The sequence below is a fragment of the Botrytis cinerea genome, chromosome 16 (genome assembly GCF_000143535.2).
Source record: "Botrytis cinerea B05.10 chromosome 16, complete sequence".
In the NCBI taxonomy this organism is placed as follows: Eukaryota; Fungi; Ascomycota; class Leotiomycetes; order Helotiales; family Sclerotiniaceae; genus Botrytis; species Botrytis cinerea.
Genome location: NC_037325.1, coordinates 703,908 through 725,510, shown reverse-complemented (window position 1 = coordinate 725,510; position 21,603 = coordinate 703,908). Strand labels below are relative to the sequence as shown.

Genomic DNA, 21,603 nt, shown 5'->3' with positions numbered 1-21,603 from the left:
TCTGCAAGTTCAATCAACTGCATGCTGCAAGTTACCGACATGGAGATTGGTTCTTTTCTGGTAAAATTTCCGAAGTTCATCTTATACTAGGTATAGTAGAGCATATGGTCTATATTAGACATGCAGCTACTGGTACAGCCTAAAGCCACAGTTCCTGTTGATCTATCTTGTTTCGGCTTGTGTCAAAGTAGAAACAAAACTTGTCCCGTCAATCTATCAACCTGTCATTATTATGTCAATATGTCTCCAATAAATGTTGGTAAACTGGAATTCCGAATTATCTCAGAGAGGACAAAAAGCCTGTTGTAAATTTTCCAACCTTATAGCCCCTTCATTTTGATATCGGACTTATCGTATGATCATCGCTAAGCTTCCTTGCAAAAGCTGCTCAAATTACCGTGTACTAGACTACTAGTACCCGAAGAGTAATAACTCTCAAGCTTGATAGGGAAATTCATTATTCTAACTTTCGTGTTAGTTATAAGTTTCTTATGCAAACTATAGTATGTGGTTCAATTCGTAGATCCATGTTTTCCGGAGGTGTGCTAAACTGGAAGAAGCTTACTAAATACCCGAGGTCTGTCTACTTCAGTCAGTTTGATCATTTTGCGATATCATGACCAAGATTGTTACCTGAAGTCGTTAATGCGATTAATCATTTCTGCACCACAATTACCAAATCTTCACCAACCCCTCCATTGGACCAATCCCGTCATGTTCTTTCTTGTGAAGCCAGACTCCGAAATCCTGAAAAGCATTCAGTCCTGTAGGTATCCCGGACAGCGCCCATCGTTACGTGCCCGAATCCATGTATTCGAGCTGTTGGGTAGAATGGAGTTCCGGCATAACATTACTCAATTTTTCTTGCAGACAGCTACTTGCTATCTTTACTGCCTAGATATGGTGCTACCATCTTTTACTACCTACCTACTGTAAGTGGGCGGCGTGCACACTTGTCTTTCCACCTCTTGCTGTCCGCCAACTTCTTCTCTTCACCCACTTCATGCTCTCTCTCAAACTTTCATCATATTTCACTTGGCTCCCCACGAATGAACTCAATTACCCTGTAGTCGCGCGATTCGCACAATTGCACAATTCGCAAAACGCAAGTCTCGCCCCTCCCGTCTAGTGATTCGCAAAACTCTCGGACGCCAACTCGAATGAATTGCATTTGCATTATTGGCCTACGGTAACCCTTCAGCTCGTCTTTCATAACTGCAGCCCAGTAACCAAACACGGGATCTCGAATTGCATCGAATAGTGGCCACTCCTCCCTCAGATCCTATTCAGTTACTCTGACCTAAGCCGTGAATCAGCACACTGAAGAGTGGAAAGCCTGTTGACCAAAATTCCCCGCAACGTCACACCCTCTGGATTGCAATTAGCTCCTGTACTCATTCCCGGTAGTCCTGTCCTCATTCCCATACCCAAATTTAGAGTCCCGAAAGATAGAGATTGATTCTCACAGCGCGCAATTCTTAGCATCGCCACCCCAGACCTTCCTTGGTTCGGGCTTTTAGGATTTGGCCGGATCTCAACTCGCACAAGCGAACGATTGACGTGCTGAGACGTATTGCATTATTGTTCATAAATCTTAAATCGATTGGGTTTCTAGCTGCGGATTATATTCAGAAAAAAGTGGGCGACCAAACTTAATATTTGCGGACAGAGCTTTTGAAAACAAGACCCTCTGGAACAGTGGTTCATGTCGAAAAGGTTCTTTGGACATAACACCACCCCTTCCACTTCCGACACTGGCAGGAATCTCACTAGCTTTAGCCGCAGAGCAGAGGAACAAAAAGACCAGGTTTCAAGGTTGTATGAGCTTGGACTACTCAGCGACTCGGATAAAAGATCCAGGAGACGAGAGAGAGACAAGGTCAAGGATTTGACCAGTGGAGCCCGCGTTGCAGGATCCCATCCCAAAAAGGGTACGCAGTAGCCAAACTCCAAATTGCCATTACTCCACCCCTCCGCTCATACTAATGCGTGAAAATTACCTTCATATTGACTAACTTGTATACTTCTTCTTCATCAGATAATCGAAAAGTTCTTGAACATACTCGTGGGATTTCCGATACCTCGTTCTCTTCGGTCTCCCCTCTAGCCAGTAAGGCGAATCGTGATTTCAAACAACGAGCTGGTGGTGGCATGTCAGGAATGTTGGACACGGATAGAACTCGTACTAGGAGGGAGAGGACGTTTGTTGGAAGTGAATGTTCTGTGTGTGAAGAGCCATTGGAACACACACTTCGAGGGGAGCGAATACTACAATTTTCCTGCGGCCATGTCTCACATGAGGCATGTTTCTACGAATACATCAAGGAAAGCGACGCTCAATATTGCCCAACTTGCAATGCGCCCTTAGGTCTGGATACGAGTCGAGGAGGCAATGTTCTTGACATTGGTAAGACTTTCAAAAGTAGTGGTTCGTCTTCCCTGAAAACTAAAGCTGATTCCTGCTGCCCCTCCAGAGAAGCTAAGTAGTATTGTGCGTTCAGTTTCGGCCAGCGACCAGTCCGCGAGGTCAACACCCACGCCCTCGAATTGGGAATCCCAAACCGTACGACCGCCCAGTCGCGAATCCAATGCTCGAACTACAAGAACAAGAGCGAACAGCCAGGATACCTATATCAGAGACAATAGCAGAGATAATGGTAGCAACAGAGATAGCAGGGACAGTCGAGAGCGCATGGATAGACATGCACAGCCTTCGAGAATCTCGCACCAAAGAAACGATAGCGAAAATGCTCCATCATCTGTTGGGTATCCAGAGACCGCCACAAGCGGCCCACATCGCCGCCATGACTACGATGTGCAAGCGATGGAATCGAATCTTATCAGCCCTCGAGCAAGTGTTACAAGAAATCCCATACCAGCTCCAGTTGTCAGCATCCGCTCAGAGTTCCCAACTTTGAACAGGTCCAGACAGCAACAAACTTTGACCTGTCTTATCACAATCGAGGTTCCTGACAACAAATGGCGACCCGACCCAGATGATATTCGAGGTGCCCCTCCACTACCAAATATTCGACCTGAAGATACCTATGCTCGACCCCCATCTCCCGCCCAAAGCGCACCACGTTTCTACCCATATGAATCTCCAGAGGTCTTGGACGAAATCACTGAAGGTTTGAGGACTCGGGTTGAGAACTGGCATGGTCTAGATTTCAATAGGTACACATCATCATTCAATGTAGGAAATGGACAAAATACTAATAGTAAGCAGATTTGGAAAACTACGATTGTATGGAACTATTAGAGTTGGAAAGGACAGGCAATCTTGGCAGGAACTGGAATGTTTCTTGTTCGCAGAAATGCTTATCTGCGTCAAGGAAAAGAAGATTTCATCATCACAGCCTTGGGATGAATCCAACGGCGCTCGCAAAAGTACCCGATGCACCCTCAAAGGTTCAATATTAATCAAAAAGCACTTAAACGAGGTGACTGAATCAGGATCTGGTAATTCTCTTGGACAAACCGAAAAAATCACCGCAGCTAACTTACGCCCAACTGAAGATAACAACATATTGACCTTGAGTCTCTCAGTGGCAGAACTCCCATCATTTCATCTCAAATTCGACAATCGCAATCAGCTAAAGTTGTGGCAACAGGCATTATTGGATTTGAACGCCATTGAGGGATCTCCCGCACGCAGTCCAGATTACGATCTCTCCGAGCCAGAAGAAGAAGAATGGAATCGCGATTCTACAGGAATCCAACGAGCGTCGGTGACTTCCTCGGCGTATGGACCCAGATCTGCGACCACCGCACCGATAGATTACGCAAATGCTCCTAGAGGTCTACGGTTACCACCGGCAATACACGTTCCTGTTGATATTGTAGTTGTCATTCCAATATCTTCTTCGATGCAAGGTGTCAAAATCACTCTTGTCAGAGATGCGTTGAAATTTATGGTCTCAAACCTGGGAGATCGTGATCGTATGGGTTTGGTCACATTTGGTTCCAGTGGCGGTGCAGCACCGCTTGTAGGAATGACTAGTAAAACATGGAATGGATGGCAGCAAATTCTGGCTTCGATCAGACCGGTTGGACAGAAGAGTCATCGAGCCGATGTTGTGGAGGGTGCCAATGTGGCAATGGATCTTCTTATGCAACGGAGGTCAAACAATCCAATTGCTACAATTCTTTTGATTAGTGATTCATCCACATCTGATACAGAGAGCGTGGATTTTGTGGTATCAAGAGCTGAAGCGGCGAAGTAAGTGATTCGATATTATCAATTTACGGAGAAAACCATAGCTAACAAATTTTCCTCAGGATTGCTGTTCACTCTTTCGGACTCGGTATGACACACAAGCCAGACACCATGATAGAATTATCAACACGAACCAAAGCTTCTTACACATACGTCAAAGACTGGATGATGTTGCGAGAATGTCTTGCAGGTTGTCTTGGAGCCCTGCAGACAATGTCACATCAAAATGTGAAATTAAAGCTTAGACTTCCTGAGGGATCGCCAGCTAAATTTGTCAAGATCAGTGGGGCTTTACAGATCACTAAGCGTGCAACTGGTAAAGACGCCGAGGCTTCTTTGGGGGATTTGAGATTTGGCGATAAGAGGGATATTCTAGTGCAGCTAGTTATTGCTCCCGATAATGCTTCGCAAGAGCAACTCGCTCAAGACCCATGGGACTCTATAGTTTCTGGTCTTGAAGCTCTTGGTGGGTCACTTGATCAAGAAGATCAAAGAGTTGTATCAATAGAGGAAGTTCCTCTGATCCAAGCTGATCTCACCTGGGGAGATATCCTCAGAGATGGCACACTTACTCACTTACCCCGCCCTTCACTCTTAGCAATCACGATGCTTCCTGCACCAACAAATCAGAAGAAGCACACGACGTGGAACAGTGCACCACCCATTCCACCCCACCCAAGCGTCGTTCAACGACGCATGGAACTTCTTACCTCCGACATGCTCACACGGGCTCTCACATTGGTTTCTCGCGGCCAGCACGATCGCGCACAGCATCTTCTAAGCGAGACACGATCCATTCTGAAAGGATTGGGAAAAGGTGGACTCCCACCTATTCCCCCTCCACCTTCCAAATCTCCCAATCGCAATCTCTCATCCCGCACGGGTTCTTCGTCGCCCACGAACCGTACCCCAGATCGACGCCGTACCCCTTCTCCCACATCTGCTACAACGATGACCTCGAACCACACTCTCGGCGCGATTCCCCGACATCGATCGAATGATGCGCTTTCGGCAATTGTTACAGCACCAGGCATTGATCTCAACACCGTTGCGGCTCTGGATGCGGAGTTGGAGGCGAGTCTCGAATGGATTAATCATCCTGCTGTGTTTGGTAGGGATAGCAGAAAAGCCGTCCTGCAAGCTATTGGAGTGATCAGCAGCCAGCGCGGATATACGTTCCGAACCACGGTGGAAAGTCTCTGGGCAGGACGCGTGAGCGGGATCAAGAGAATGACGGATCGGAGTCGGGAATGGAGAGAGGAAGGAGGTGGTGAGGTGGGGATTATGGAAGAGAGTTAATTCTTCGTCTACTCTGCATTTACTTGCATTCTTCTACTCTCTCACACACTCCATCTTTTCATTTAAATGATACCTCATAGTTGTTTTCTTACGACTGTCTGTTTTTTTTTTTTTTTTTTTTTTTTTTCACATTTCATGATCGATTCTTCACGAGATGGACATTTCATTATTTATTGTACCATATTTTCAGCGCGAGGTTAGCGCATTTTGAGCACGGCGGAATCGTTTTTCTGGTTACTATAACACACATACCCCTTTTGTTATCCATGGATATATTTTTTTCTCTTTATTTCATTTCTTCACGACTCGAATCTTTGTCCTTCGGTCGTTATTCTCTTTTTCTCCCCCTCTCCCTTCAAGGGGCTGTGGAGAGGATTTGGTGGTGTTAGGATATGGATTGGGAAAAAAAATTGGATTATAGGAGGAATTCTTCGGGGCTTGAGATGATCCGATTTTTTCTTTTCTTTTATATGATGTGATGATGATGGATGAGAGGATTTTGTTTTATAGTTGCTTTTGGGGGTGGTAGGGTAGGGTAGGATGGGAATTTTGGAGTGGATGGAGATGGGTTGGTTGGGGAGTGCGTGGTACGTGTATGCCATGAGATGGATGGAATGGAATGACGTGATAGGATGGGATGGGAGATAGATAATGAAGAAATGGAGAGAGATATCTTTTATTGCCCATTTGATTTTACTTCCTGATTGTGATTTCATTGTTTTGTTTTTGTTTTTGTTTTTTGTTTTGGGTATAGTGATGATGTTATCCTTTCTTATCTTGTGACTTTTAGTGAGTGAGTGAGAAGTGTTGGGTGTTTCTAAATTGTGTGGAGTGTTTCTGTTTTTGTTTCTGGACCAACGAACGGCTCGGCGGGGCTTGGCTTGGCTCTCGGCTCGGCTCTTGAAACTGGGTTGGATTGGTGTGACGGAGTCTTTTTTGTTCGTGGGCGGGTATGTGGATATGCATATTTATGTATATATTTATATATGTATGTATGGTATGTATTTGTGTATGTGTATAGGTATGGATGAAATTCCAAGGGTTTCGGGGAATGCACAAGGATGGCATTAGATTAGTGTTGGGGTTGGATGTAGTGAGTGAGTGAGTGAGTGAGTGAGTGAAATGAGGTTGGCGGCTTGGTGTCGGGATCGGTATTGGGAGATTTTAGCATTTGGGAAGGAATTTTACACACTATGAATTGTGGGAATATTCTGTGGAAATTGGTTGGGTTGATGATGGTGATGGTGATGGTGATGGTGATGGTGATATGTGGTTGTTTGGATGCGGATTTGGAATTGGATTTGTGGGTTTGGAAGTTTCTGGGTTGGGGTAAAGGTGGGCGATGTTTGATAGTGGTTGGGTGGATGAGGGAGGGATGGAGGAGAGGGGCTGGAAGGGCTGGAAGGGGGAAGGGGACTGTACTTGGAGAAAGGAGAGAGGATCGAGTTTGGGGGGTGGAAGCGAGGAAATTGAGAAAAGGAATTAGTCATGGTAAAGTGCGGAGCGGAATGTAGAGATGGAGATGTATGAGGGAGGGATGTGGGTGTGGTGAATTAGTGGTAGGGAGTGAATTGAGTTGGATAGGTAGGAAGCTGTGGTATTAAAGGTTTGAAGGGAAGAACTGGTTATGGGAGGGTATGACATAGATAGGTAGGTAGGTATGGGATAGTAGAATGTAATATCAATCGATGGACGGGATAGACCTAGATGACAATCCTGGCAGTACTTGGGTAGCTGCAAAATCCCTGAGTTTAAAATCAGAGCTGTTGGCACTTATATTTCTGGTGGTTTCGTCTTGGGAGCTGCTCGTATGGGTTGTTGTGGTTGAGGGTGTGGGTGCTTGTTGATCGGCTTTTCTCTCGTGGTGGATGAAAATGGGAAGAGTCGAGAGGTCGAGGGCATTATGATGGATTGCTTGTTCTGAATATCTTCTCTCACTGTGGTTTGGTGCTGTCGATTTATCATCTTAAGGATTATTGTTCCGGATCTCGTCTTGTTTTCTAGAATCTATTGCCTCACACTCGAGTTAGATGAAAAAATGAGTTTGGCGGGGATTCTAACGTTGCGCCCTTTGGAAATATAATAGCACACTGCTTTGGATATGAATTGTCCGCTAATCATTCCGACGTCTCGCAATTGAACATAAAGAGAGACATTGAAAATGCAAGTAACTTTTGTAGAATTCAATTTGTGACCATGCTTGTAAAATTGGCTGATGTGCTTCGCAAAAGACTCCTTGGTATAACCAGAATTCATTCATTCGTGGGAATGAGAATTTCAGATCATCGGCCTCAGCGTGTATTTTAGAATTTCCCCCACTATCTTTGGTCTTACTTGCATGGTCTTACCGGCGTTGTATATATCGTTCAAGGTATATCAGCTTGATCGAACTTCCTTACTCTGACGATGGCCAATCAGCATGTAGCGAGTGGCCTTGGAATGAGCCGTGATCGAGAGACTCCGCGAACCAAAACAGACGACATTTCCCTGAAATGCAAAGATCATTGGGAATTATCCACCTATAGCTCCAAAGGAAAAGCAGCTTCAAGTCGTTCATACTGTGAACCAAATGACATTGCAATGCCCAGAATTCGCTTCTGGTAAACATGGCAATGTCAAGAATTCGGTGTTATCTCTAGTGCTATCATGGTAGACTGCGATAGAGAGAAGGTGGAGAGAAGGCGATGGCTAGATTGGATTAGATAGATAGATGTAGGGGTTGCTTATGAATAGTTCTAGACCCAGACTCCAGCGAAGTGACTGATATCTAAGGGCTCAACGAAACATAGCTACTGGGTAGAAGTACATCTGTTTCCTTCATATTGACATCTTCACATACCTAGTAAGGTGTGTAAAGAGGTATACAAAGATAGAGGGCTCCCAATAACTGTCATCTCTCTCTCGCCATGTCTATCGTGTGCCGTGTTCAACACCAACACTGGTAAGAAGTCAGCAAGGCAAACTTGCATGAAATACACGAATGCGAATGAGATTTTGTGGAAATTGAGCCGGCCCAGAGCTCGAACAAGACAAGTTAGAGGACGAGCATATCCATCCCACATTAACGGGAGGCTAGCCGTATTGGCTATACTGTGGGTATCAATGGAGGTTGAGTAAAGTATCCCAATCACATTCCAGCATTTATAGCCTTTGCAGACGATAAGATTGGAATCTTCAGACTTTTCCCCAAATAGCCTATTCATCTCGAGTGAGACGTGCAACAAAATCACGTGATGCTTATGAATCTTCCCAGGATTGGATTGTGCCCATTGATGATTGATGCTGAGAGGTTACGATTGCCAGGCACCCAAGCAGTCCAAGGCGTCAATCGAAATTCGTCGTCCAACAAGGATTTGCATAAATCCAACAAGGATGCTTGGGATCAGAGAAACCTTAATTCTCTCTGTCATTGACGTGAAAAAAGGCTTACTTAATATCACTTGTCGAATCTAGCTAGCCATTCACCCAACGATATGTTTTAAGGTTCACGGCAAAGGAGTTTGACCTTCAATGCTGCTGCTGTTGTTATGCCAAATGCATCTTCTGTTCTTAACTTGATACCAATCTGCGGGTAATTTGTCTATCTCGTCCTTTCTTTGTCTCTCACTCTCACACACTCTTCCCTCCCCCCCCTCACCCCCCATCTCTCTCTATATCAATCATCAAGCCTTTGCCATGTCGACTTCCCCGGAGCAAGAGGCATCAGCCTCATCTACAACCGATACCGCCGCATCGCAAAATAACCCTGCCAACAATACATCGGGAGAGGTCAAGGAGAAAGGCGCCGAGAAAACAATATCATGTGTATCGTGCAGACGGAGGAAATTGAAATGCGATCGGGTCAAGCCCAAGTGCGGGACATGTAGCAGGTTAAGACACGAGTGCGAATATCCCGAGAGGAGGAGGAATATAGGTACAAAGAGGAGAAATATGAAAGAACTGGAAGCTAGATTGGCACAAGTGGAAACCCAGCTCGTGGCAGAGACGCAACAACTCGCTGCGAATAATGCGAATAATGCGATTGAGATGAACGTAAATATAAATGCGAATGCGAGTGGCACTGGGAGTGTAAACGCACATACAAATGCAAACGCAAACCCAGGCCCGGATTGGAGTGCTACGAATATGGATATGGAGTTGAATTTCACCAATGAGGGAATGCAAAACATAGGATATGACATCTTGAGTGGAAATGTCGGGACTGGATCTTCGGTACCAGCTGGAGACTACTTTTCCCAAGACGTCATAAGTTTAGGACTACAAGAACCTCTGCCTCCCGATAATCTGATGGATGAATTGTATGTTTGGATTCTTAGTGCAAAGAATGTACATGTACTGATGGAGCAGATACCAATTATATTTCGAGAGATTTCATCCAACTTTGCCTATGATACATAAGGGCCGGTTCTATGCCGCTCTGAATATGCCAACAAACTATAGACCGCCGATTGCTTTGCGATATGCTATGATGATGGTAGCAGCATGTATGAATGTGCCCCCCTTTGGCGCCACGGAAGCTAACAGGAACAGCAATTTCGGACAACTACCAGAGTTATGCTGAAATCTTCTACGAGAGGACCAGAAGATACGCTGAGATTACAGAGATGAAGGTTTGTCTTCCAAAGAATGGTTTTACTTTCTTGATTTTGATGTGATTTAGGGACAAGGACAGGCTTTGATGTGCATACAACTTGTTCAAGCTTGGGCGCTCATCAGTAACTACGAGGCCACAAACGCCTATTTTAGTCGAGCGTGGATGAGTACTGGAAGATGGTAAGTTTTACAATGCACCTCAAAATCTCATACTCACAACCTAGCGCACGATTATGCCACATGCTTTCACTGCAAAGGCTTGATGCAGAGGGGCCTTTTGGAGGAAAGAAATTACTACCTACATCAAAAGATTGGATCGAACTAGAGGAGCGTCGAAGAACATTCTGGGCATCCTACTATGGTGACAGATGGTCTAGTTGTGCTACCGGATGGCCAATGATGTTTGATGAGGACAAGGTAGGAATGGATTTCGTTGATGAAGCATGAGACTAATACTTGTAGATCGATACCAACCTACCATGTTCCAATGATGCATTTGATTCAGGAGTGGAAGAGAACACATGCTCGTTAGCTGCGGCATTAACTCCCGAGGGTGCTTCTACGATATCAGCTTTTGCTGGAGTTATACTGTCAGCATGTCTGTTCGGTCGCAATGCCCATCACATACAGAAGAGTGGTCCAGACGACGGTGCCAACGATTTCGCCAATGGTGAATTCTGGAAGACCCATAGGAAAATGGACAATATACTGTCTAATACATTTATGTTTCTGCCTGATCACCTCAGACTACCTGCTGGACTAAGAGATCCAAACATCGTCTTTTTCCATATGAACATACATTGTGCAACGATGTAAGTACAACGCTAGATAACGTTATTACTTCTGACCATGAATTAGCTGTCTACATCAAGGAGCAGCCTTGACTGCTGAGCGGGAAAATATTAGCCAATCAGTTGTAAGCCAAAGCGAAGCGAGAAGTTTGATGGCGGCCGAAGAAATAACGAACCTGATGCGCCTTATCAGTCACCTAGATGCATCCAAGGTATGTTCTCTTGTGAATGAACCTTCCGCGTGTGAGATTTAATGTCAAATAGATGACTTCATGGATAGGCTTCTGTCTTTATGTTGCTTCTGGTGTTATCCTCCAGGATACAAAGAAAGACAGGCCAAATCCACAAAGTTCCAGCAATTTGGAATTTATGCTGTCAGCTATGAAGGCTGTTGGAAAAAAGCACATCATTGCAAAACACTTTACTGCTCAACTTGAACTTGAGATGAAAACACAGAGAGTCGATCGCAATAATATGGCAAACAGTATTTATGACTTGCATAACTCGCCAGACGTAGACGACCCAGGCCTTTGCGTTTTCCCCCATTCCTACCGACGGAAAGTTCCAAAAGTTAGTTCTTCGCGTAGCTCCATTGATACCGGTCAAACAGGAGCCATGTCCATCAATACACCCCCTCAAGCCACACAACAAACACCATTCGATGTCATCTCAAAAATAGCACCTGCTTGGCCTTCCACAGCAAACTTCCCTCCAAAATTAAATCAGCAAGGGGACTCAGGAAGTGAAACAATGGATACTGACTTTAGTTGGCCTCAAACTGGAAATACACCTTCTTCAGAATCTTCGACTTCCAATACAACATATCCGTATCGCAACTCAAAATCTACGGATTCGAATGCGAATTGGGTTTTTGATCCAGAAATGATACGATTTACGATAGATCCATTGGTGTTGAATGTCCCGCGGAGAGATGTGGAGAATGAAGTGCAGGATAATGTGTTATTAAATGATTTGTTAAATGGTGCACCTGTGAGTTGATTTGTTCTGTTTTTGCAATATTTGTTTTCTAGGATATAGGTTTCCTCTCGATAGACACCTGCTAACGAACACACGATTTAGTGGGATAGTAATTATCAAAATGCTGGTCAGGATCCGCGGCACTCTAGTGGATAGTGTTTTGATTGAATGCGAAGGAAACTTGTATAATTAATACATGTATATATACATACTTAGGAATCTCCAAATATTAGACAAGATTTCCACTCCTTCGAGCTTGGGTATTGTATGCGCAGTTCTTGTTGGTGAATATGATGGGTGTTGTAGTAGCGGAGAGTATAGAAATGCTGGGGTTGAGATGCAAGCTGTGATTACAGGTAGTGTGAAGTTTCACTACTTAACGATCGTTTTCTCATTTATAGCAGGGGATTCTAGAGGTATGTTATCGTGTTCTGCATCACTGTATTTGTTATTTCTATTCAAACCTCCAACCGTTCCACAGACGCTCGAGAGCCTCCCAACTCGACATTCCGTCCCCTCACACCCCCAATCTCCTCCTCCGTCAACGTGATCCCAAAAAACTCCCTGAGAACTTCCACTCTCTCACTTTCACTCTCACAAACCTTCACCAACTGTGTCTTCCCCCCCATATTCTGCTTCACCTCCCCATTAAGCAACATTCTCTTCCCCACAATCTTTTGCTGTCCCTCCTCATCCTCCCCTCTCACAAACCTCACAATCAACACATTCTTCGTCTGGAAATTGCGCTCGCTCAGGCTGGTACTCACGTAATAATTCATGATTTCGAAATCCTCGTGCAGGAATTCATGTTCGGAGAATGCGTAGAAGGAATTCCACTCTTTGCTGGGATGATTGCGGTATTGATAGATCCAGAGTGGCTTGGACTGGTCGACTTGTTGGGGGATGGGTGAGGATATGAGGCGCATTTCTTGGGTTCCGAGATTGCGCGTTGGGGGGCCGGATGTGAGGGGTAGGGGGACCGTGGCCCCGTCGCCGCCGAAGGCTACGTCGATCATGTATTTTTGGGTGGAGGGGAGCGTGACTATGTTTACGATGTGGAACCTGGGGAGTTGTTAGGGCGGAGGGGTTGGAGATGTAAGCGAGGGGTTTGGGGGTTAGATAAGGAGGGATTATGTGTAATGGCATCTTACCAGCCGATGTAATCTCCCCGCGGAACACCATCGTGTATAGATCTACGTCGTATCCTGACGCCGGCGGTATATACTTGGAATCCTAGGGCTCGCAACACGTGATTGAAGAACGTGCTGCCTTCTAGACAATAGCCGCCTCGTCCTCGCGCGTTGGTTATGATTTTTGTGAAGAGTGCTTGCGGGTCTAGAGATACGGAGTGAGAGGGGGAGTAGTGGAGGAGCAGGTTTTCATAGGGGATACTGGAGATTTGATGGATGTGCAGAGAGGTTAGATAGTCGAGAGTGAGGGCGGGATTGTTTCTTCGTCGGTATTTGGAGGGGAGAGAAATGTATTCTTCGTACTGGTCGATTTGTTCAGGTGAGTATGCGGATGCCATCTTGGAAATGTGTCGATTTGGAAAAGTGTTCGTATCTTGACTAGGGATTGAGCTGATTACCTATCTTACCTGTACTTACTGCTTAACCTTATATAGCCTAATGTAGGTATGTATATGCACAGCAAACTCACCGGATGAGTCAATTCTCTTACTCTTTGGAATATATCGGATCGGATTATCTATGAATACCTGGGAATCAACCATTTGATCATTGGAGTATACCTGACTAGTAGGTACATAACAATACTATCGTGGACAGTGAGGTCGATTGTTCAAAGTGGAACCGAAAAGACGTGCTCACCAGCCACATGTGGCTTGAGGTTAAGGTTACACATAGACAATCAGGCGTTTCGTCGCAAACTCCCCGTTGTCTCGTATTTGTAAGATTGCGAAAATCATATATCGATTGACGAGTGTATGTATGATGGTAGCGAGAGAAATCTTTGCTGCCCAACGGATTCCGTATCAGAGACACCTATCTTTCGCTTCTTCGGAGTTTAGAGTACTCGTCCAACTATTGGTGCATCAAACGCGTGTATCTCTTGCAAGTCTCTCGCGACTCTAACCCTTATACCCCTTTTCCGATCTGCAAACTGAAGAAATATTCTCGTCACCCTTGCAGGAATCGCCGCTGGGTTCCCCGAATAGCACGCAGGATGCAGCTATTATCACATGCAGCGTTGTGAAGCTTGCAGATCGGTAGGAATGGATGCTTTGAAGCTTTGAATCCAAGGACTCGAGTAGCCAATGAGCCATCACCGTGTTCAACGCTTTTGGATTCGAGCCACCATATATGAGCGAACATGGAACTCTCGTCTGATGTAACCTAGTTCCATTTCAAGGGTCGATAGAAGGGTTCTGCCCAAGTGTCACCATGATTACCTCTATCTTACGCGTTTGCGGAGCTGATTTCCAGTCCGACTGGTGGTACTAATCTGGTACTAATCTGGAACGAGCTTTCTATAGTTTGGGAATGGAACGGTCGGATGATGCCTCGGAAATCTGAATTCTTGTCCCGCGCATGAATTACAAGGATATATTTTGGTCCTTGGCCCAAATCGAGATGCCCAATATGGAGTATGTCCATGGAATCCATACTGCTGGTTTTATATGGGTTTCTTAAACTCGCATGGATTGGCAATGGCAATATTCTTCAAGGTGAAAGAAGGGTGGTTCTTTGAAGCTATGTTCCCTCCATGTCTTACATCATTTTCCACCTCGATCGAAATGAATATCCTTCGTTCAAATGAACGAATCATCTTTCATTATTCTTACGTCTCTTCTCAAAATATTACGATCGTGGCTTTGGCACCGTCGAAAGTAACCTTTCTCAAAGTAGTAATGCTCACGAAGTTGTGGGGATGCGCCCCCACTAGCTCTAGTTAGAGATCGTTAGTGCTCGGAGAGTATTTCATACCAATGGAATAGCCATGGAGCTAAGGAATAAGGTCGGGATTTCCATGTCCTTGGGACCTTGGTTTCGTAAAGTCTATATCTCTTGTCTGTGTTGATATTTTCATATTCCATACAATCACATTCAGTACCTTCAAGATGCATTCTCCAGAATATCTACTCGGTCTTGCCAATATCAATGCGGAATTAGAAGAGGTATATAGTAACAACTGTATTTGTTACTTGTGCTTTGTTACTAAAAGAAATAGATCTTGAAGATTTCACCGGTGAAGCGGAGAATTGACGCCAATACCGATGTTCCCGAACTAAGAAAACGCCTGCTGGCGACGAAGAAAGAACTTCTTGCAGCCAACACAGCATCATTAGGCGAAGCTTCATTCATCGAAGAAGATCGACAAATACCAGCTCGAGATGGTTTCTCTATTGGAATCAGAATTCACAAACCGAAGAATCCTCCTAGTGGAGGCAGCCCTGTCTTTGTAGTCTACCATGGAGGTGGATTTTGTTTAGGTGGGTTAGATAATGAGACTGTCCTATGTAGACAGTGGACGGAGCTGGGAGGAGTGGCGATAAATGTCGGTTATAGACTTGCACCTGAATATCCATTTCCTTCAGGCGTGAATGATGCTTATGATGCTTTAAAATGGGTAATTGTTCTATCGTACATGACGCTCCTGGATATATACTAACGAATGCAACAGACTGCTTCGAATTTGGAACAGCTTGGAGTCAACCCTACCAAGGGCTTCTTAGTTGGAGGAATATCAGCCGGTGCCAACTTTGCATCTATAGTCTCACATTTATATAGAGATGAGAAATTATCTCCGCCATTGACTGGTGTCTATCTCTCGATTCCTCCCGTTGTTACCCGCAAAGTGGTACCAGAAAAGTACAAGGACACGTACTTGAGTCTGGAACAGAATAAAGATGCTCCTTTATTAAATAAAGAAATCGCAGGAACATTCGACAGTAAGTCATATTCATGTCTCGCTCGAAACATACCATTCCATTCCTAACAGATTAGGACTCTATGCGGCAGGCGAACCAACACACCTATTAACCCCAATATTATTCGAATCGCACAAGGACTTGCCCCCGACATATTTCCAAATTTGCGGCATGGACCCTCTGCGCGATGAAGGATTTATATATGAAGATATATTGAAAGAAAATGGAGTTGAAACCAAGACAGATATATATCCAGGCTTACCGCATGGTTTTTGGTCATATTTCCCCGAAGCGGAATTCACAAAGAACTTTATAGAGGATTGTATGAACGGCATGTCTTGGTTATTGGAGAAATCGCAGAGATAGTTGGAATAAGATGGTTAAAAATGTTTGTATGATAAATCGCAGAAATACTGTATACTAGGTACCGCCAAATTCTTGACTTGTATTTCATATTTCATACCTTAGTCTGCCACCCCCTCGAACCAAAACCCTTGGAGAGCCAGCGGAGCGTCATTCTCCATTTCAATTAGCACCTTGTAAGACAATATGGGGGCAAGCCCCCAAACCCCCCTTGGCTCGCTGCGCTCGAGTTTCTTTACTTGTCTTCATTCCTGTTCCTTGTTGTCTTGCGCGTGCTGGCATGATGATATCTTGAGCGCGTAATACGGTACTGCCGTGTAGATCGCTGATCGCTGATCGCAAATCGCAATTGTTGAGTGAGTGAGCGAGTGAGTGAGTGATTACCAAGATACTATATCAGAATCTCCAAATCCCTTGTCACAATCTCTAAATGCCATTCTCCTTCTCCTTCTCCTTCTCCTTCTCGTTCTGCAAGATCCGGCACAGTAAATCTCACATCTCGCCCAAATTGTCTGTCCCGAATATCAATCTTTGTTAAGCAAATCCATTCGCGTTGAATTGGCCATATTCGTGTCATGTAGTTACGAGAATTAAATAAATCTACACAAAATGCATACATACATACATACATACATACATACATACATACATACATACATACATACATACATACATACATACATACATACATACATACATACATACATACATACATACATACATACATACAAGTAATTCGTGGAGAGATTTGTGCTTGGTGGGGTCAGAAGCTGGGGAACCAATAGGCAGGCAGAGTGAGATTGTGAGAGGCGTTCTTTTATCTTCATGAATATGGATATGGATATGGATATGGATGACTACTCGGTACTGAGGCTGTCGTCGCTTGTTTTTGATGATACCTAGAGAATTTTATTTTTGGTCCACTGTGCGTTTTACGATGTCCGATTGCAGAATTTTTGAGGTTTTGCTTCTTGGGTTTGAGCGCGACACAATGATGTTGGGCTTCTGTCTTGGTGTGCGACTTGCGACTTCGATGCATTTATGTCTGTATATTCTGGTGTTTACTTGATGGGAGTATATTTATATATATATGTGAGATATATGGAATATATAATCCGGATACGAAAACACGGCATCTTTTGATGCGGATCCAAACCCAGATAGATCTATGTCCCAGATCTATCGTTACCCAAAAGCATCCGTAACACCAAAGGAAACTCCAACCCAGCCGAAAAGAACCACGATCCAGACCAAACATCTACTCTCTCCACAACCACTTCTCAAACTCCTCGTCACTCACCCCCTTTGGAATATCCTCAACCTTACTCTTCCACCTTTGCGACCCGCCATAACTATCATCTTTCTTCGGATCCCTCATAAACACCAACGCTTCCACCGCGCCCTCGCTATCCTCTCCCTCCCCTAGTATCTTACTCTCTCTATACTTCTTCGCAAACGCGCTCGCCCTCGCCAAATCCCCATGGCGATTACAGATCTGGAACGCATCCCAGTACACCCTCCCAATCCTCTGATCCTTGATTCCCTCTTCCCGATAAATCGTCTCGAGAGACTTACACGACCTGAGCACTTTTTCCGGGTTCCTCATGACGGTTTCCGCATGTCCGATTGCTTGGTCTAGAGCCGCCGCGCGGATGAGTCGCGCGTCTGATTTTTTGAGCTCTGCCGCCGGAAGACTGCAGAGACAACAGCTACAGTCGAATTTGAAGTATTCTTTCAATTCGGCTTTGCGTTCCGAGGAGGGTCCGCCCACGTGATAGGAAGTTGTGATTTCTTCTCCGGGTTGGATTTCCCGCACGGCGTGCACGAGGAATTCCTGACGTTTGGGATTCCAGGAGTGTTGGGTGGTGGGGAGACAGGAATGGTTGATGCGGGAAATGTTTTTGAAAATGCCGCCGATGGGGGAGGAGGGGCCGAGAGGGTACGCGTTGGAGCGGATGATGTTTGTGAGGGGTGAGCCTTGGCCGGGATAATTGTTGTGCAGGGAGAGATAGGCACGTTGGGATTCTTTGGGGAGACCGCGGAGAAGCTGCGCGAGTTGTTTCTCGGTGGTGTCGGGGGAGGTGAGGGTTTCGGTTGTGAGGAGCGGTTTTTCGTGGAAGAGGAGGGTTCCGGGTGGGATGGTCTGCGTTGCGAGAACGCCTTGCCCTTTCCCCGGGATGGGCTTGATTTCCCACATTGGGGGGGATGAGTCGTCTGATGGACGAGTGTCTTGGCTTGGAGACATGATGTGGTATGTTATGTTATGATGTGATGGGGTGTGATACGGATGACAATACAGGGATTCCACGGTACGTTATATTTATACAAAATTTAACCAGGGCGAGAAGAGGAAAGTGTGTACGAGCAAGCGTGGGTACGGTAAGATGGGTGAGATGAGAAGAGAAGAGAGCAGAAGAGCAGCGAAGCGGTATTAAAGTGTGGAGAGAGTGTGCAAACGCGGAAGCAAATTTCTATCACGGTACGTACGTGTCAAATCCGGTATGATGTATGATAAGATAAAATCTTTTTTTCCCCCGTCTCTTAGTTTTCACCTATGCGCTACTAAAGTTTGAGGTTTTTCCCCTTTGGGTAAAATTGTCGAGGGAGGTGGAAACTCGCTGGGTGGCTATGATGTAAGAATTGGTGGGATTGGTGATTGGTGGGTTGGTGGGTTGTGAAAGATCGACACTTTTTCTTCTTCTTCTTCTTCCTCTTCCTCCTCTTCTTCTTTTCTCCTTGCTCCTCGTTGCTACCCCCCTTCCTCCCCTCCTCCATCTTGTGAGAATGGTAGATACCGTGTCATGCTTGCATGCATGGGATAGATGAATTCCTCAAAATTTCTTCAAAATTTGAGATGTTGCGGATTCGCTGGATGTATTATGTTATATTATATCATCTTACACTGGTAGGTAGTTGAAATCCCACTAGTACACACAGAGACTAGGTACTTACATTACATTATATTACATTACAACACAGCACAGCACAGCACAGCACAGCACAGCACAGCAATCCATACATCATAGTGTAGGACCTATAGCGTACCGAATCTCCGAGCTTGCGCCATGTGGATAGATGTCGAGACCACCAACGTAGGGCTGAATGCACGCTACGGTTTCGTAGCACCGCTACTCAACTCCATGATGATATGACATGATGTATATATAGTAAATAGTTAGTTAGTGAGTTAATTTTCCAAAACGAAATCTGTGTTTACATTTATATATATTCCTCGGATGTATTTTCTGCGTGCCGTTTTGTGATTGTCCAGTTCACGTATAATTTTCTTTTCTTCTAGGAAATTTAGAGAGAGAGAGCCAAGAATACCGAGGATAGGCCGACACCACACCAAACTCGTGTGGAGAGAAAAACTCTGCGGGAGGAGGTTTATGGTTACACATACATTTAATATCATTGGATAGGCGGTAACTACTGTAAACTATATCTTTCGTACACTGGGAAATTCTTATATGTACAGACGGACTGGCTAGATATCTATAAACTTCATAGATCGGAGGTATATACTATGCTCTAATAGGTCACTTTGATTGCCTCTTTACTTAATCCACTGCTCCGGTGCCTATTGCGATTACAGTGCTATGATCTTTCTGCTTTCTTTAAACCTGTCTCGACCGATGAGATTTGAGCAATTTTTTTCTTCCTTCGCGTTGGAGATCTTTGTGTTGACTTTGGGTCAGCCAAGGCCACTGGTGGGTTGATTTGGAAACTTTTGAGGTGATGACTTCTCTCGCCGGTCCTGCCGTGGTGATTATTTGTCTGAAACACTCTGATTTCCATTTTAGCTAATCCACTAACTCCTGGTTGGATTTTTGGTATTAAGGAAATTTTTCGCTTTTCCCTATAAGATGCTCACATCTACATCCAGTAGAGAGGTATGGTTGTAACACGCCCCTTCCCACCCAAGTAATTTTATTAACATTGTTCATTGATTCTGACGGGGCTAAAAAAAAAAAATCCCCGTGAAACAAGAACCTCAATGTGCCTTTCCCATTCGTTCGCCTATCTCACTCACAAGCATGCGTAGCCCCTTTCGCCTCGCTGCTGAAGTACTGCTCAAGAATAAAGCGGCAACAGGCCATGCGTGAATGCCACCTGTTTGTTCTTGTCCTCGAATTTCTACCTTTCCTGATTTTTTGAGAAGCATGATGAGATCACGAGTCTCTGGAGCAAATACCTCTTCCGAACCATAAGTGATGAAAAACCCTCGGGTTGGACTGGCCATTCTCCACCAGTCCAAATCTTTACATGCTCCTGGTGAAATTGAGGGGTCAAAGACAGAAGCTCGAGATCCCGCATATTGGTGAGCATATAGATGTAAGCTATCAGCATCTAAATAGTCGCTTGAAGTATTCTTATGTTGTGGTGATTCGAGGGTCGTCCAAGGAGATATCAAAACAGCCATTGCAGGGGTTTCAGTGTGTACTCTCTCAATGCTTGGATCCGAGTTGGCAGTATTTGGCCTGGCAATGTGAAGAAGCAAACTGAGAATCAATGTTGCTCCAGCTGAATCGCCACTGACACAAATTTTGGAGGGGTCGTCGGTCATTGACAAGACATACTTGTAGCCGGCAAAGGTTTCATGGAGCTGAGTTGGATATGATTCATCGGGTACCAAGCTATACTCTAATGCGAAGATGGCAGGATTTCGAAACTTTCTTGATTCTTTGAGAAGATTCAACCATGCAAGAAGAAATTCGAGATAGAAATAGCTTGATCCCATTGCAAATCCGCCACCTAAAAACTCTTTAGCGTTTCCGAAATTGAAGTACAAAAACACATACACATACCATGAGCATAATAGATGACAATGTCTGGTTCCTTAGTTTTGTCCGCAATGATCCAAATCCCTTTCACGTCGTCCTATAAACTTCTATTACTTTGACGTTATCGGCGATCGAGGGTGTGTAGAAATTACCTGGTTGACCTCATTCCAATGAATGGGAGATTCAGAATATCCATGACGGAGCATACGAAACTTAAAGAATGGCAATGCAACATCTTTTGAGAAGAAGACACGGCCAATGTTTGCTGGGATATAGGCAAATGCATAACGGACACAACGGATGACTACATCCTCAAACCATGAAGCCTGTTGAACAAAAGGTGGTCGTTGTTCATGGGGTGTCAAAAAACGTTCCCGCACGAATGATAGAGGAAGATTGATTACTGCGCAGTCGTTAGTATAGTGCTTATAGTGTATCTTTGGATGGGAATATCTTATACATAAAAATGGCAATGCTTGTAGACCACAACTAGCAGTCTGGATGAAGCCGACATGGATGATCAATTGAGGTGCCAGGAAGAACAGAAAGACGACAATATCTAGCCACGAAACTTGACCTAGAAACATGATGAAAGTTACGTTGATCAGTGTGACATTATTGAGAGGATGCAAATATGAATAGAAGGGAGAGTTTCTAAGAAGTCCAAGGTACTATCTATACCACGGC

General features: G+C 44.7%; 6 protein-coding genes across 12 annotated transcripts; 3 read left to right on the top strand and 3 right to left on the bottom strand.

Moving 5' to 3' along the window:
• The first annotated feature begins 816 nt into the window (after positions 1–816).
• On the top strand, positions 817–6,204 carry BcFar1. Of its 6 annotated transcripts, none has more exons than XM_024697932.1 (6): positions 817–1,931; positions 2,039–2,407; positions 2,502–3,177; positions 3,230–3,462; positions 3,520–4,222; positions 4,282–6,204. In XM_024697932.1, the coding sequence occupies exons 1-6, from the start codon at positions 1,706–1,708 to the stop codon at positions 5,516–5,518; spliced, it is 3,444 nt and encodes a 1,147-aa protein (XP_024553748.1). In that variant the 5' UTR covers positions 817–1,705; the 3' UTR covers positions 5,519–6,204. The 6 variants fall into 6 exon arrangements, with proteins under 6 accessions (XP_024553748.1, XP_024553746.1, XP_024553747.1 ...); XM_024697930.1 differs by having other exon boundaries at positions 2,475–3,177; XM_024697931.1 differs by having other exon boundaries at positions 2,039–2,428.
• A 2,694-nt stretch (positions 6,205–8,898) lies between these two features.
• Positions 8,899–12,125, top strand: BCIN_16g01770 (hypothetical protein). The gene is made up of 9 exons (XM_024697926.1): positions 8,899–9,816; positions 9,866–10,002; positions 10,049–10,128; positions 10,179–10,291; positions 10,336–10,528; positions 10,574–10,923; positions 10,970–11,114; positions 11,167–11,892; positions 11,983–12,125. The coding sequence occupies exons 1-9, from the start codon at positions 9,194–9,196 to the stop codon at positions 12,034–12,036; spliced, it is 2,421 nt and encodes an 806-aa protein (XP_024553743.1). The 5' UTR covers positions 8,899–9,193; the 3' UTR covers positions 12,037–12,125.
• Positions 12,126–12,271: 146 nt separating this feature from the next.
• Positions 12,272–13,618, bottom strand: BCIN_16g01760 (hypothetical protein). The gene is made up of 2 exons (XM_024697925.1): positions 13,032–13,618; positions 12,272–12,942 (listed from the first exon to the last, which is right to left on the bottom strand). The coding sequence occupies exons 1-2, from the start codon at positions 13,406–13,408 to the stop codon at positions 12,339–12,341; spliced, it is 981 nt and encodes a 326-aa protein (XP_024553742.1). The 5' UTR covers positions 13,409–13,618; the 3' UTR covers positions 12,272–12,338.
• Positions 13,619–14,757: 1,139 nt separating this feature from the next.
• BCIN_16g01750 (hypothetical protein) lies at positions 14,758–16,202 on the top strand. 2 transcript variants are annotated; one of them, XM_001546479.2, is made up of 4 exons: positions 14,758–15,016; positions 15,070–15,468; positions 15,523–15,790; positions 15,846–16,202. In XM_001546479.2, exons 1-4 carry the CDS (start codon positions 14,960–14,962, stop codon positions 16,133–16,135), a joined length of 1,014 nt encoding a protein of 337 aa, XP_001546529.1. In that variant the 5' UTR covers positions 14,758–14,959; the 3' UTR covers positions 16,136–16,202. The 2 variants fall into 2 exon arrangements, with proteins under 2 accessions (XP_001546529.1, XP_024553741.1); XM_024697924.1 differs by having other exon boundaries at positions 14,758–15,468.
• Positions 16,203–17,155: 953 nt separating this feature from the next.
• BCIN_16g01740 (hypothetical protein) lies at positions 17,156–18,624 on the bottom strand. Its single transcript, XM_001546476.2, has one exon. It carries the CDS (start codon positions 18,375–18,377, stop codon positions 17,391–17,393), a length of 987 nt encoding a protein of 328 aa, XP_001546526.1. The 5' UTR covers positions 18,378–18,624; the 3' UTR covers positions 17,156–17,390.
• Positions 18,625–19,565: 941 nt separating this feature from the next.
• Positions 19,566–21,580, bottom strand: BCIN_16g01730 (hypothetical protein). Its single transcript, XM_024697923.1, has 4 exons — positions 21,377–21,580; positions 21,069–21,319; positions 20,941–21,013; positions 19,566–20,887 (listed from the first exon to the last, which is right to left on the bottom strand). The coding sequence occupies exons 1-4, from the start codon at positions 21,501–21,503 to the stop codon at positions 20,127–20,129; spliced, it is 1,212 nt and encodes a 403-aa protein (XP_024553740.1). The 5' UTR covers positions 21,504–21,580; the 3' UTR covers positions 19,566–20,126.
• Positions 21,581–21,603: the final 23 nt, after the last annotated feature.

What these genes read in the sequence shown, in the direction of transcription:
- BcFar1 (XM_024697927.1), top strand. Translation starts at nt 1,706, where the DNA reads ATGTCGAAAAGGTTCTTTGGACATAACACCACCCCTTCCACTTCCGAC. An exon ending in AGGCAATGTTCTTGACATTG is followed by an intron (nt 2,408 to 2,474) that starts GTAAGACTTTCA and finishes CTGCCCCTCCAG; the next exon opens with AGAAGCTAAGTAGTATTGTG. An exon ending in TCAAGAGCTGAAGCGGCGAA is followed by an intron (nt 4,223 to 4,281) that starts GTAAGTGATTCG and finishes AATTTTCCTCAG; the next exon opens with GATTGCTGTTCACTCTTTCG.
- BCIN_16g01770 (XM_024697926.1), top strand. Translation starts at nt 9,194, where the DNA reads ATGTCGACTTCCCCGGAGCAAGAGGCATCAGCCTCATCTACAACCGAT. An exon ending in AACATACATTGTGCAACGAT is followed by an intron (nt 10,924 to 10,969) that starts GTAAGTACAACG and finishes ACCATGAATTAG; the next exon opens with CTGTCTACATCAAGGAGCAG. An exon ending in ATTTGTTAAATGGTGCACCT is followed by an intron (nt 11,893 to 11,982) that starts GTGAGTTGATTT and finishes CACACGATTTAG; the next exon opens with TGGGATAGTAATTATCAAAA.
- BCIN_16g01760 (XM_024697925.1), bottom strand. Translation starts at nt 13,408, where the DNA reads ATGGCATCCGCATACTCACCTGAACAAATCGACCAGTACGAAGAATAC. An exon ending in CGGGGAGATTACATCGGCTG is followed by an intron (nt 12,943 to 13,031) that starts GTAAGATGCCAT and finishes ACAACTCCCCAG; the next exon opens with GTTCCACATCGTAAACATAG.
- BCIN_16g01750 (XM_001546479.2), top strand. Translation starts at nt 14,960, where the DNA reads ATGCATTCTCCAGAATATCTACTCGGTCTTGCCAATATCAATGCGGAA. An exon ending in CTTATGATGCTTTAAAATGG is followed by an intron (nt 15,469 to 15,522) that starts GTAATTGTTCTA and finishes CGAATGCAACAG; the next exon opens with ACTGCTTCGAATTTGGAACA. An exon ending in AATCGCAGGAACATTCGACA is followed by an intron (nt 15,791 to 15,845) that starts GTAAGTCATATT and finishes CTAACAGATTAG; the next exon opens with GACTCTATGCGGCAGGCGAA.
- BCIN_16g01740 (XM_001546476.2), bottom strand. Translation starts at nt 18,377, where the DNA reads ATGTCTCCAAGCCAAGACACTCGTCCATCAGACGACTCATCCCCCCCA.
- BCIN_16g01730 (XM_024697923.1), bottom strand. Translation starts at nt 21,503, where the DNA reads ATGTTTCTAGGTCAAGTTTCGTGGCTAGATATTGTCGTCTTTCTGTTC. An exon ending in ACAAGCATTGCCATTTTTAT is followed by an intron (nt 21,320 to 21,376) that starts GTATAAGATATT and finishes ACGACTGCGCAG; the next exon opens with TAATCAATCTTCCTCTATCA. An exon ending in TGTCATCTATTATGCTCATG is followed by an intron (nt 20,888 to 20,940) that starts GTATGTGTATGT and finishes AAGAGTTTTTAG; the next exon opens with GTGGCGGATTTGCAATGGGA.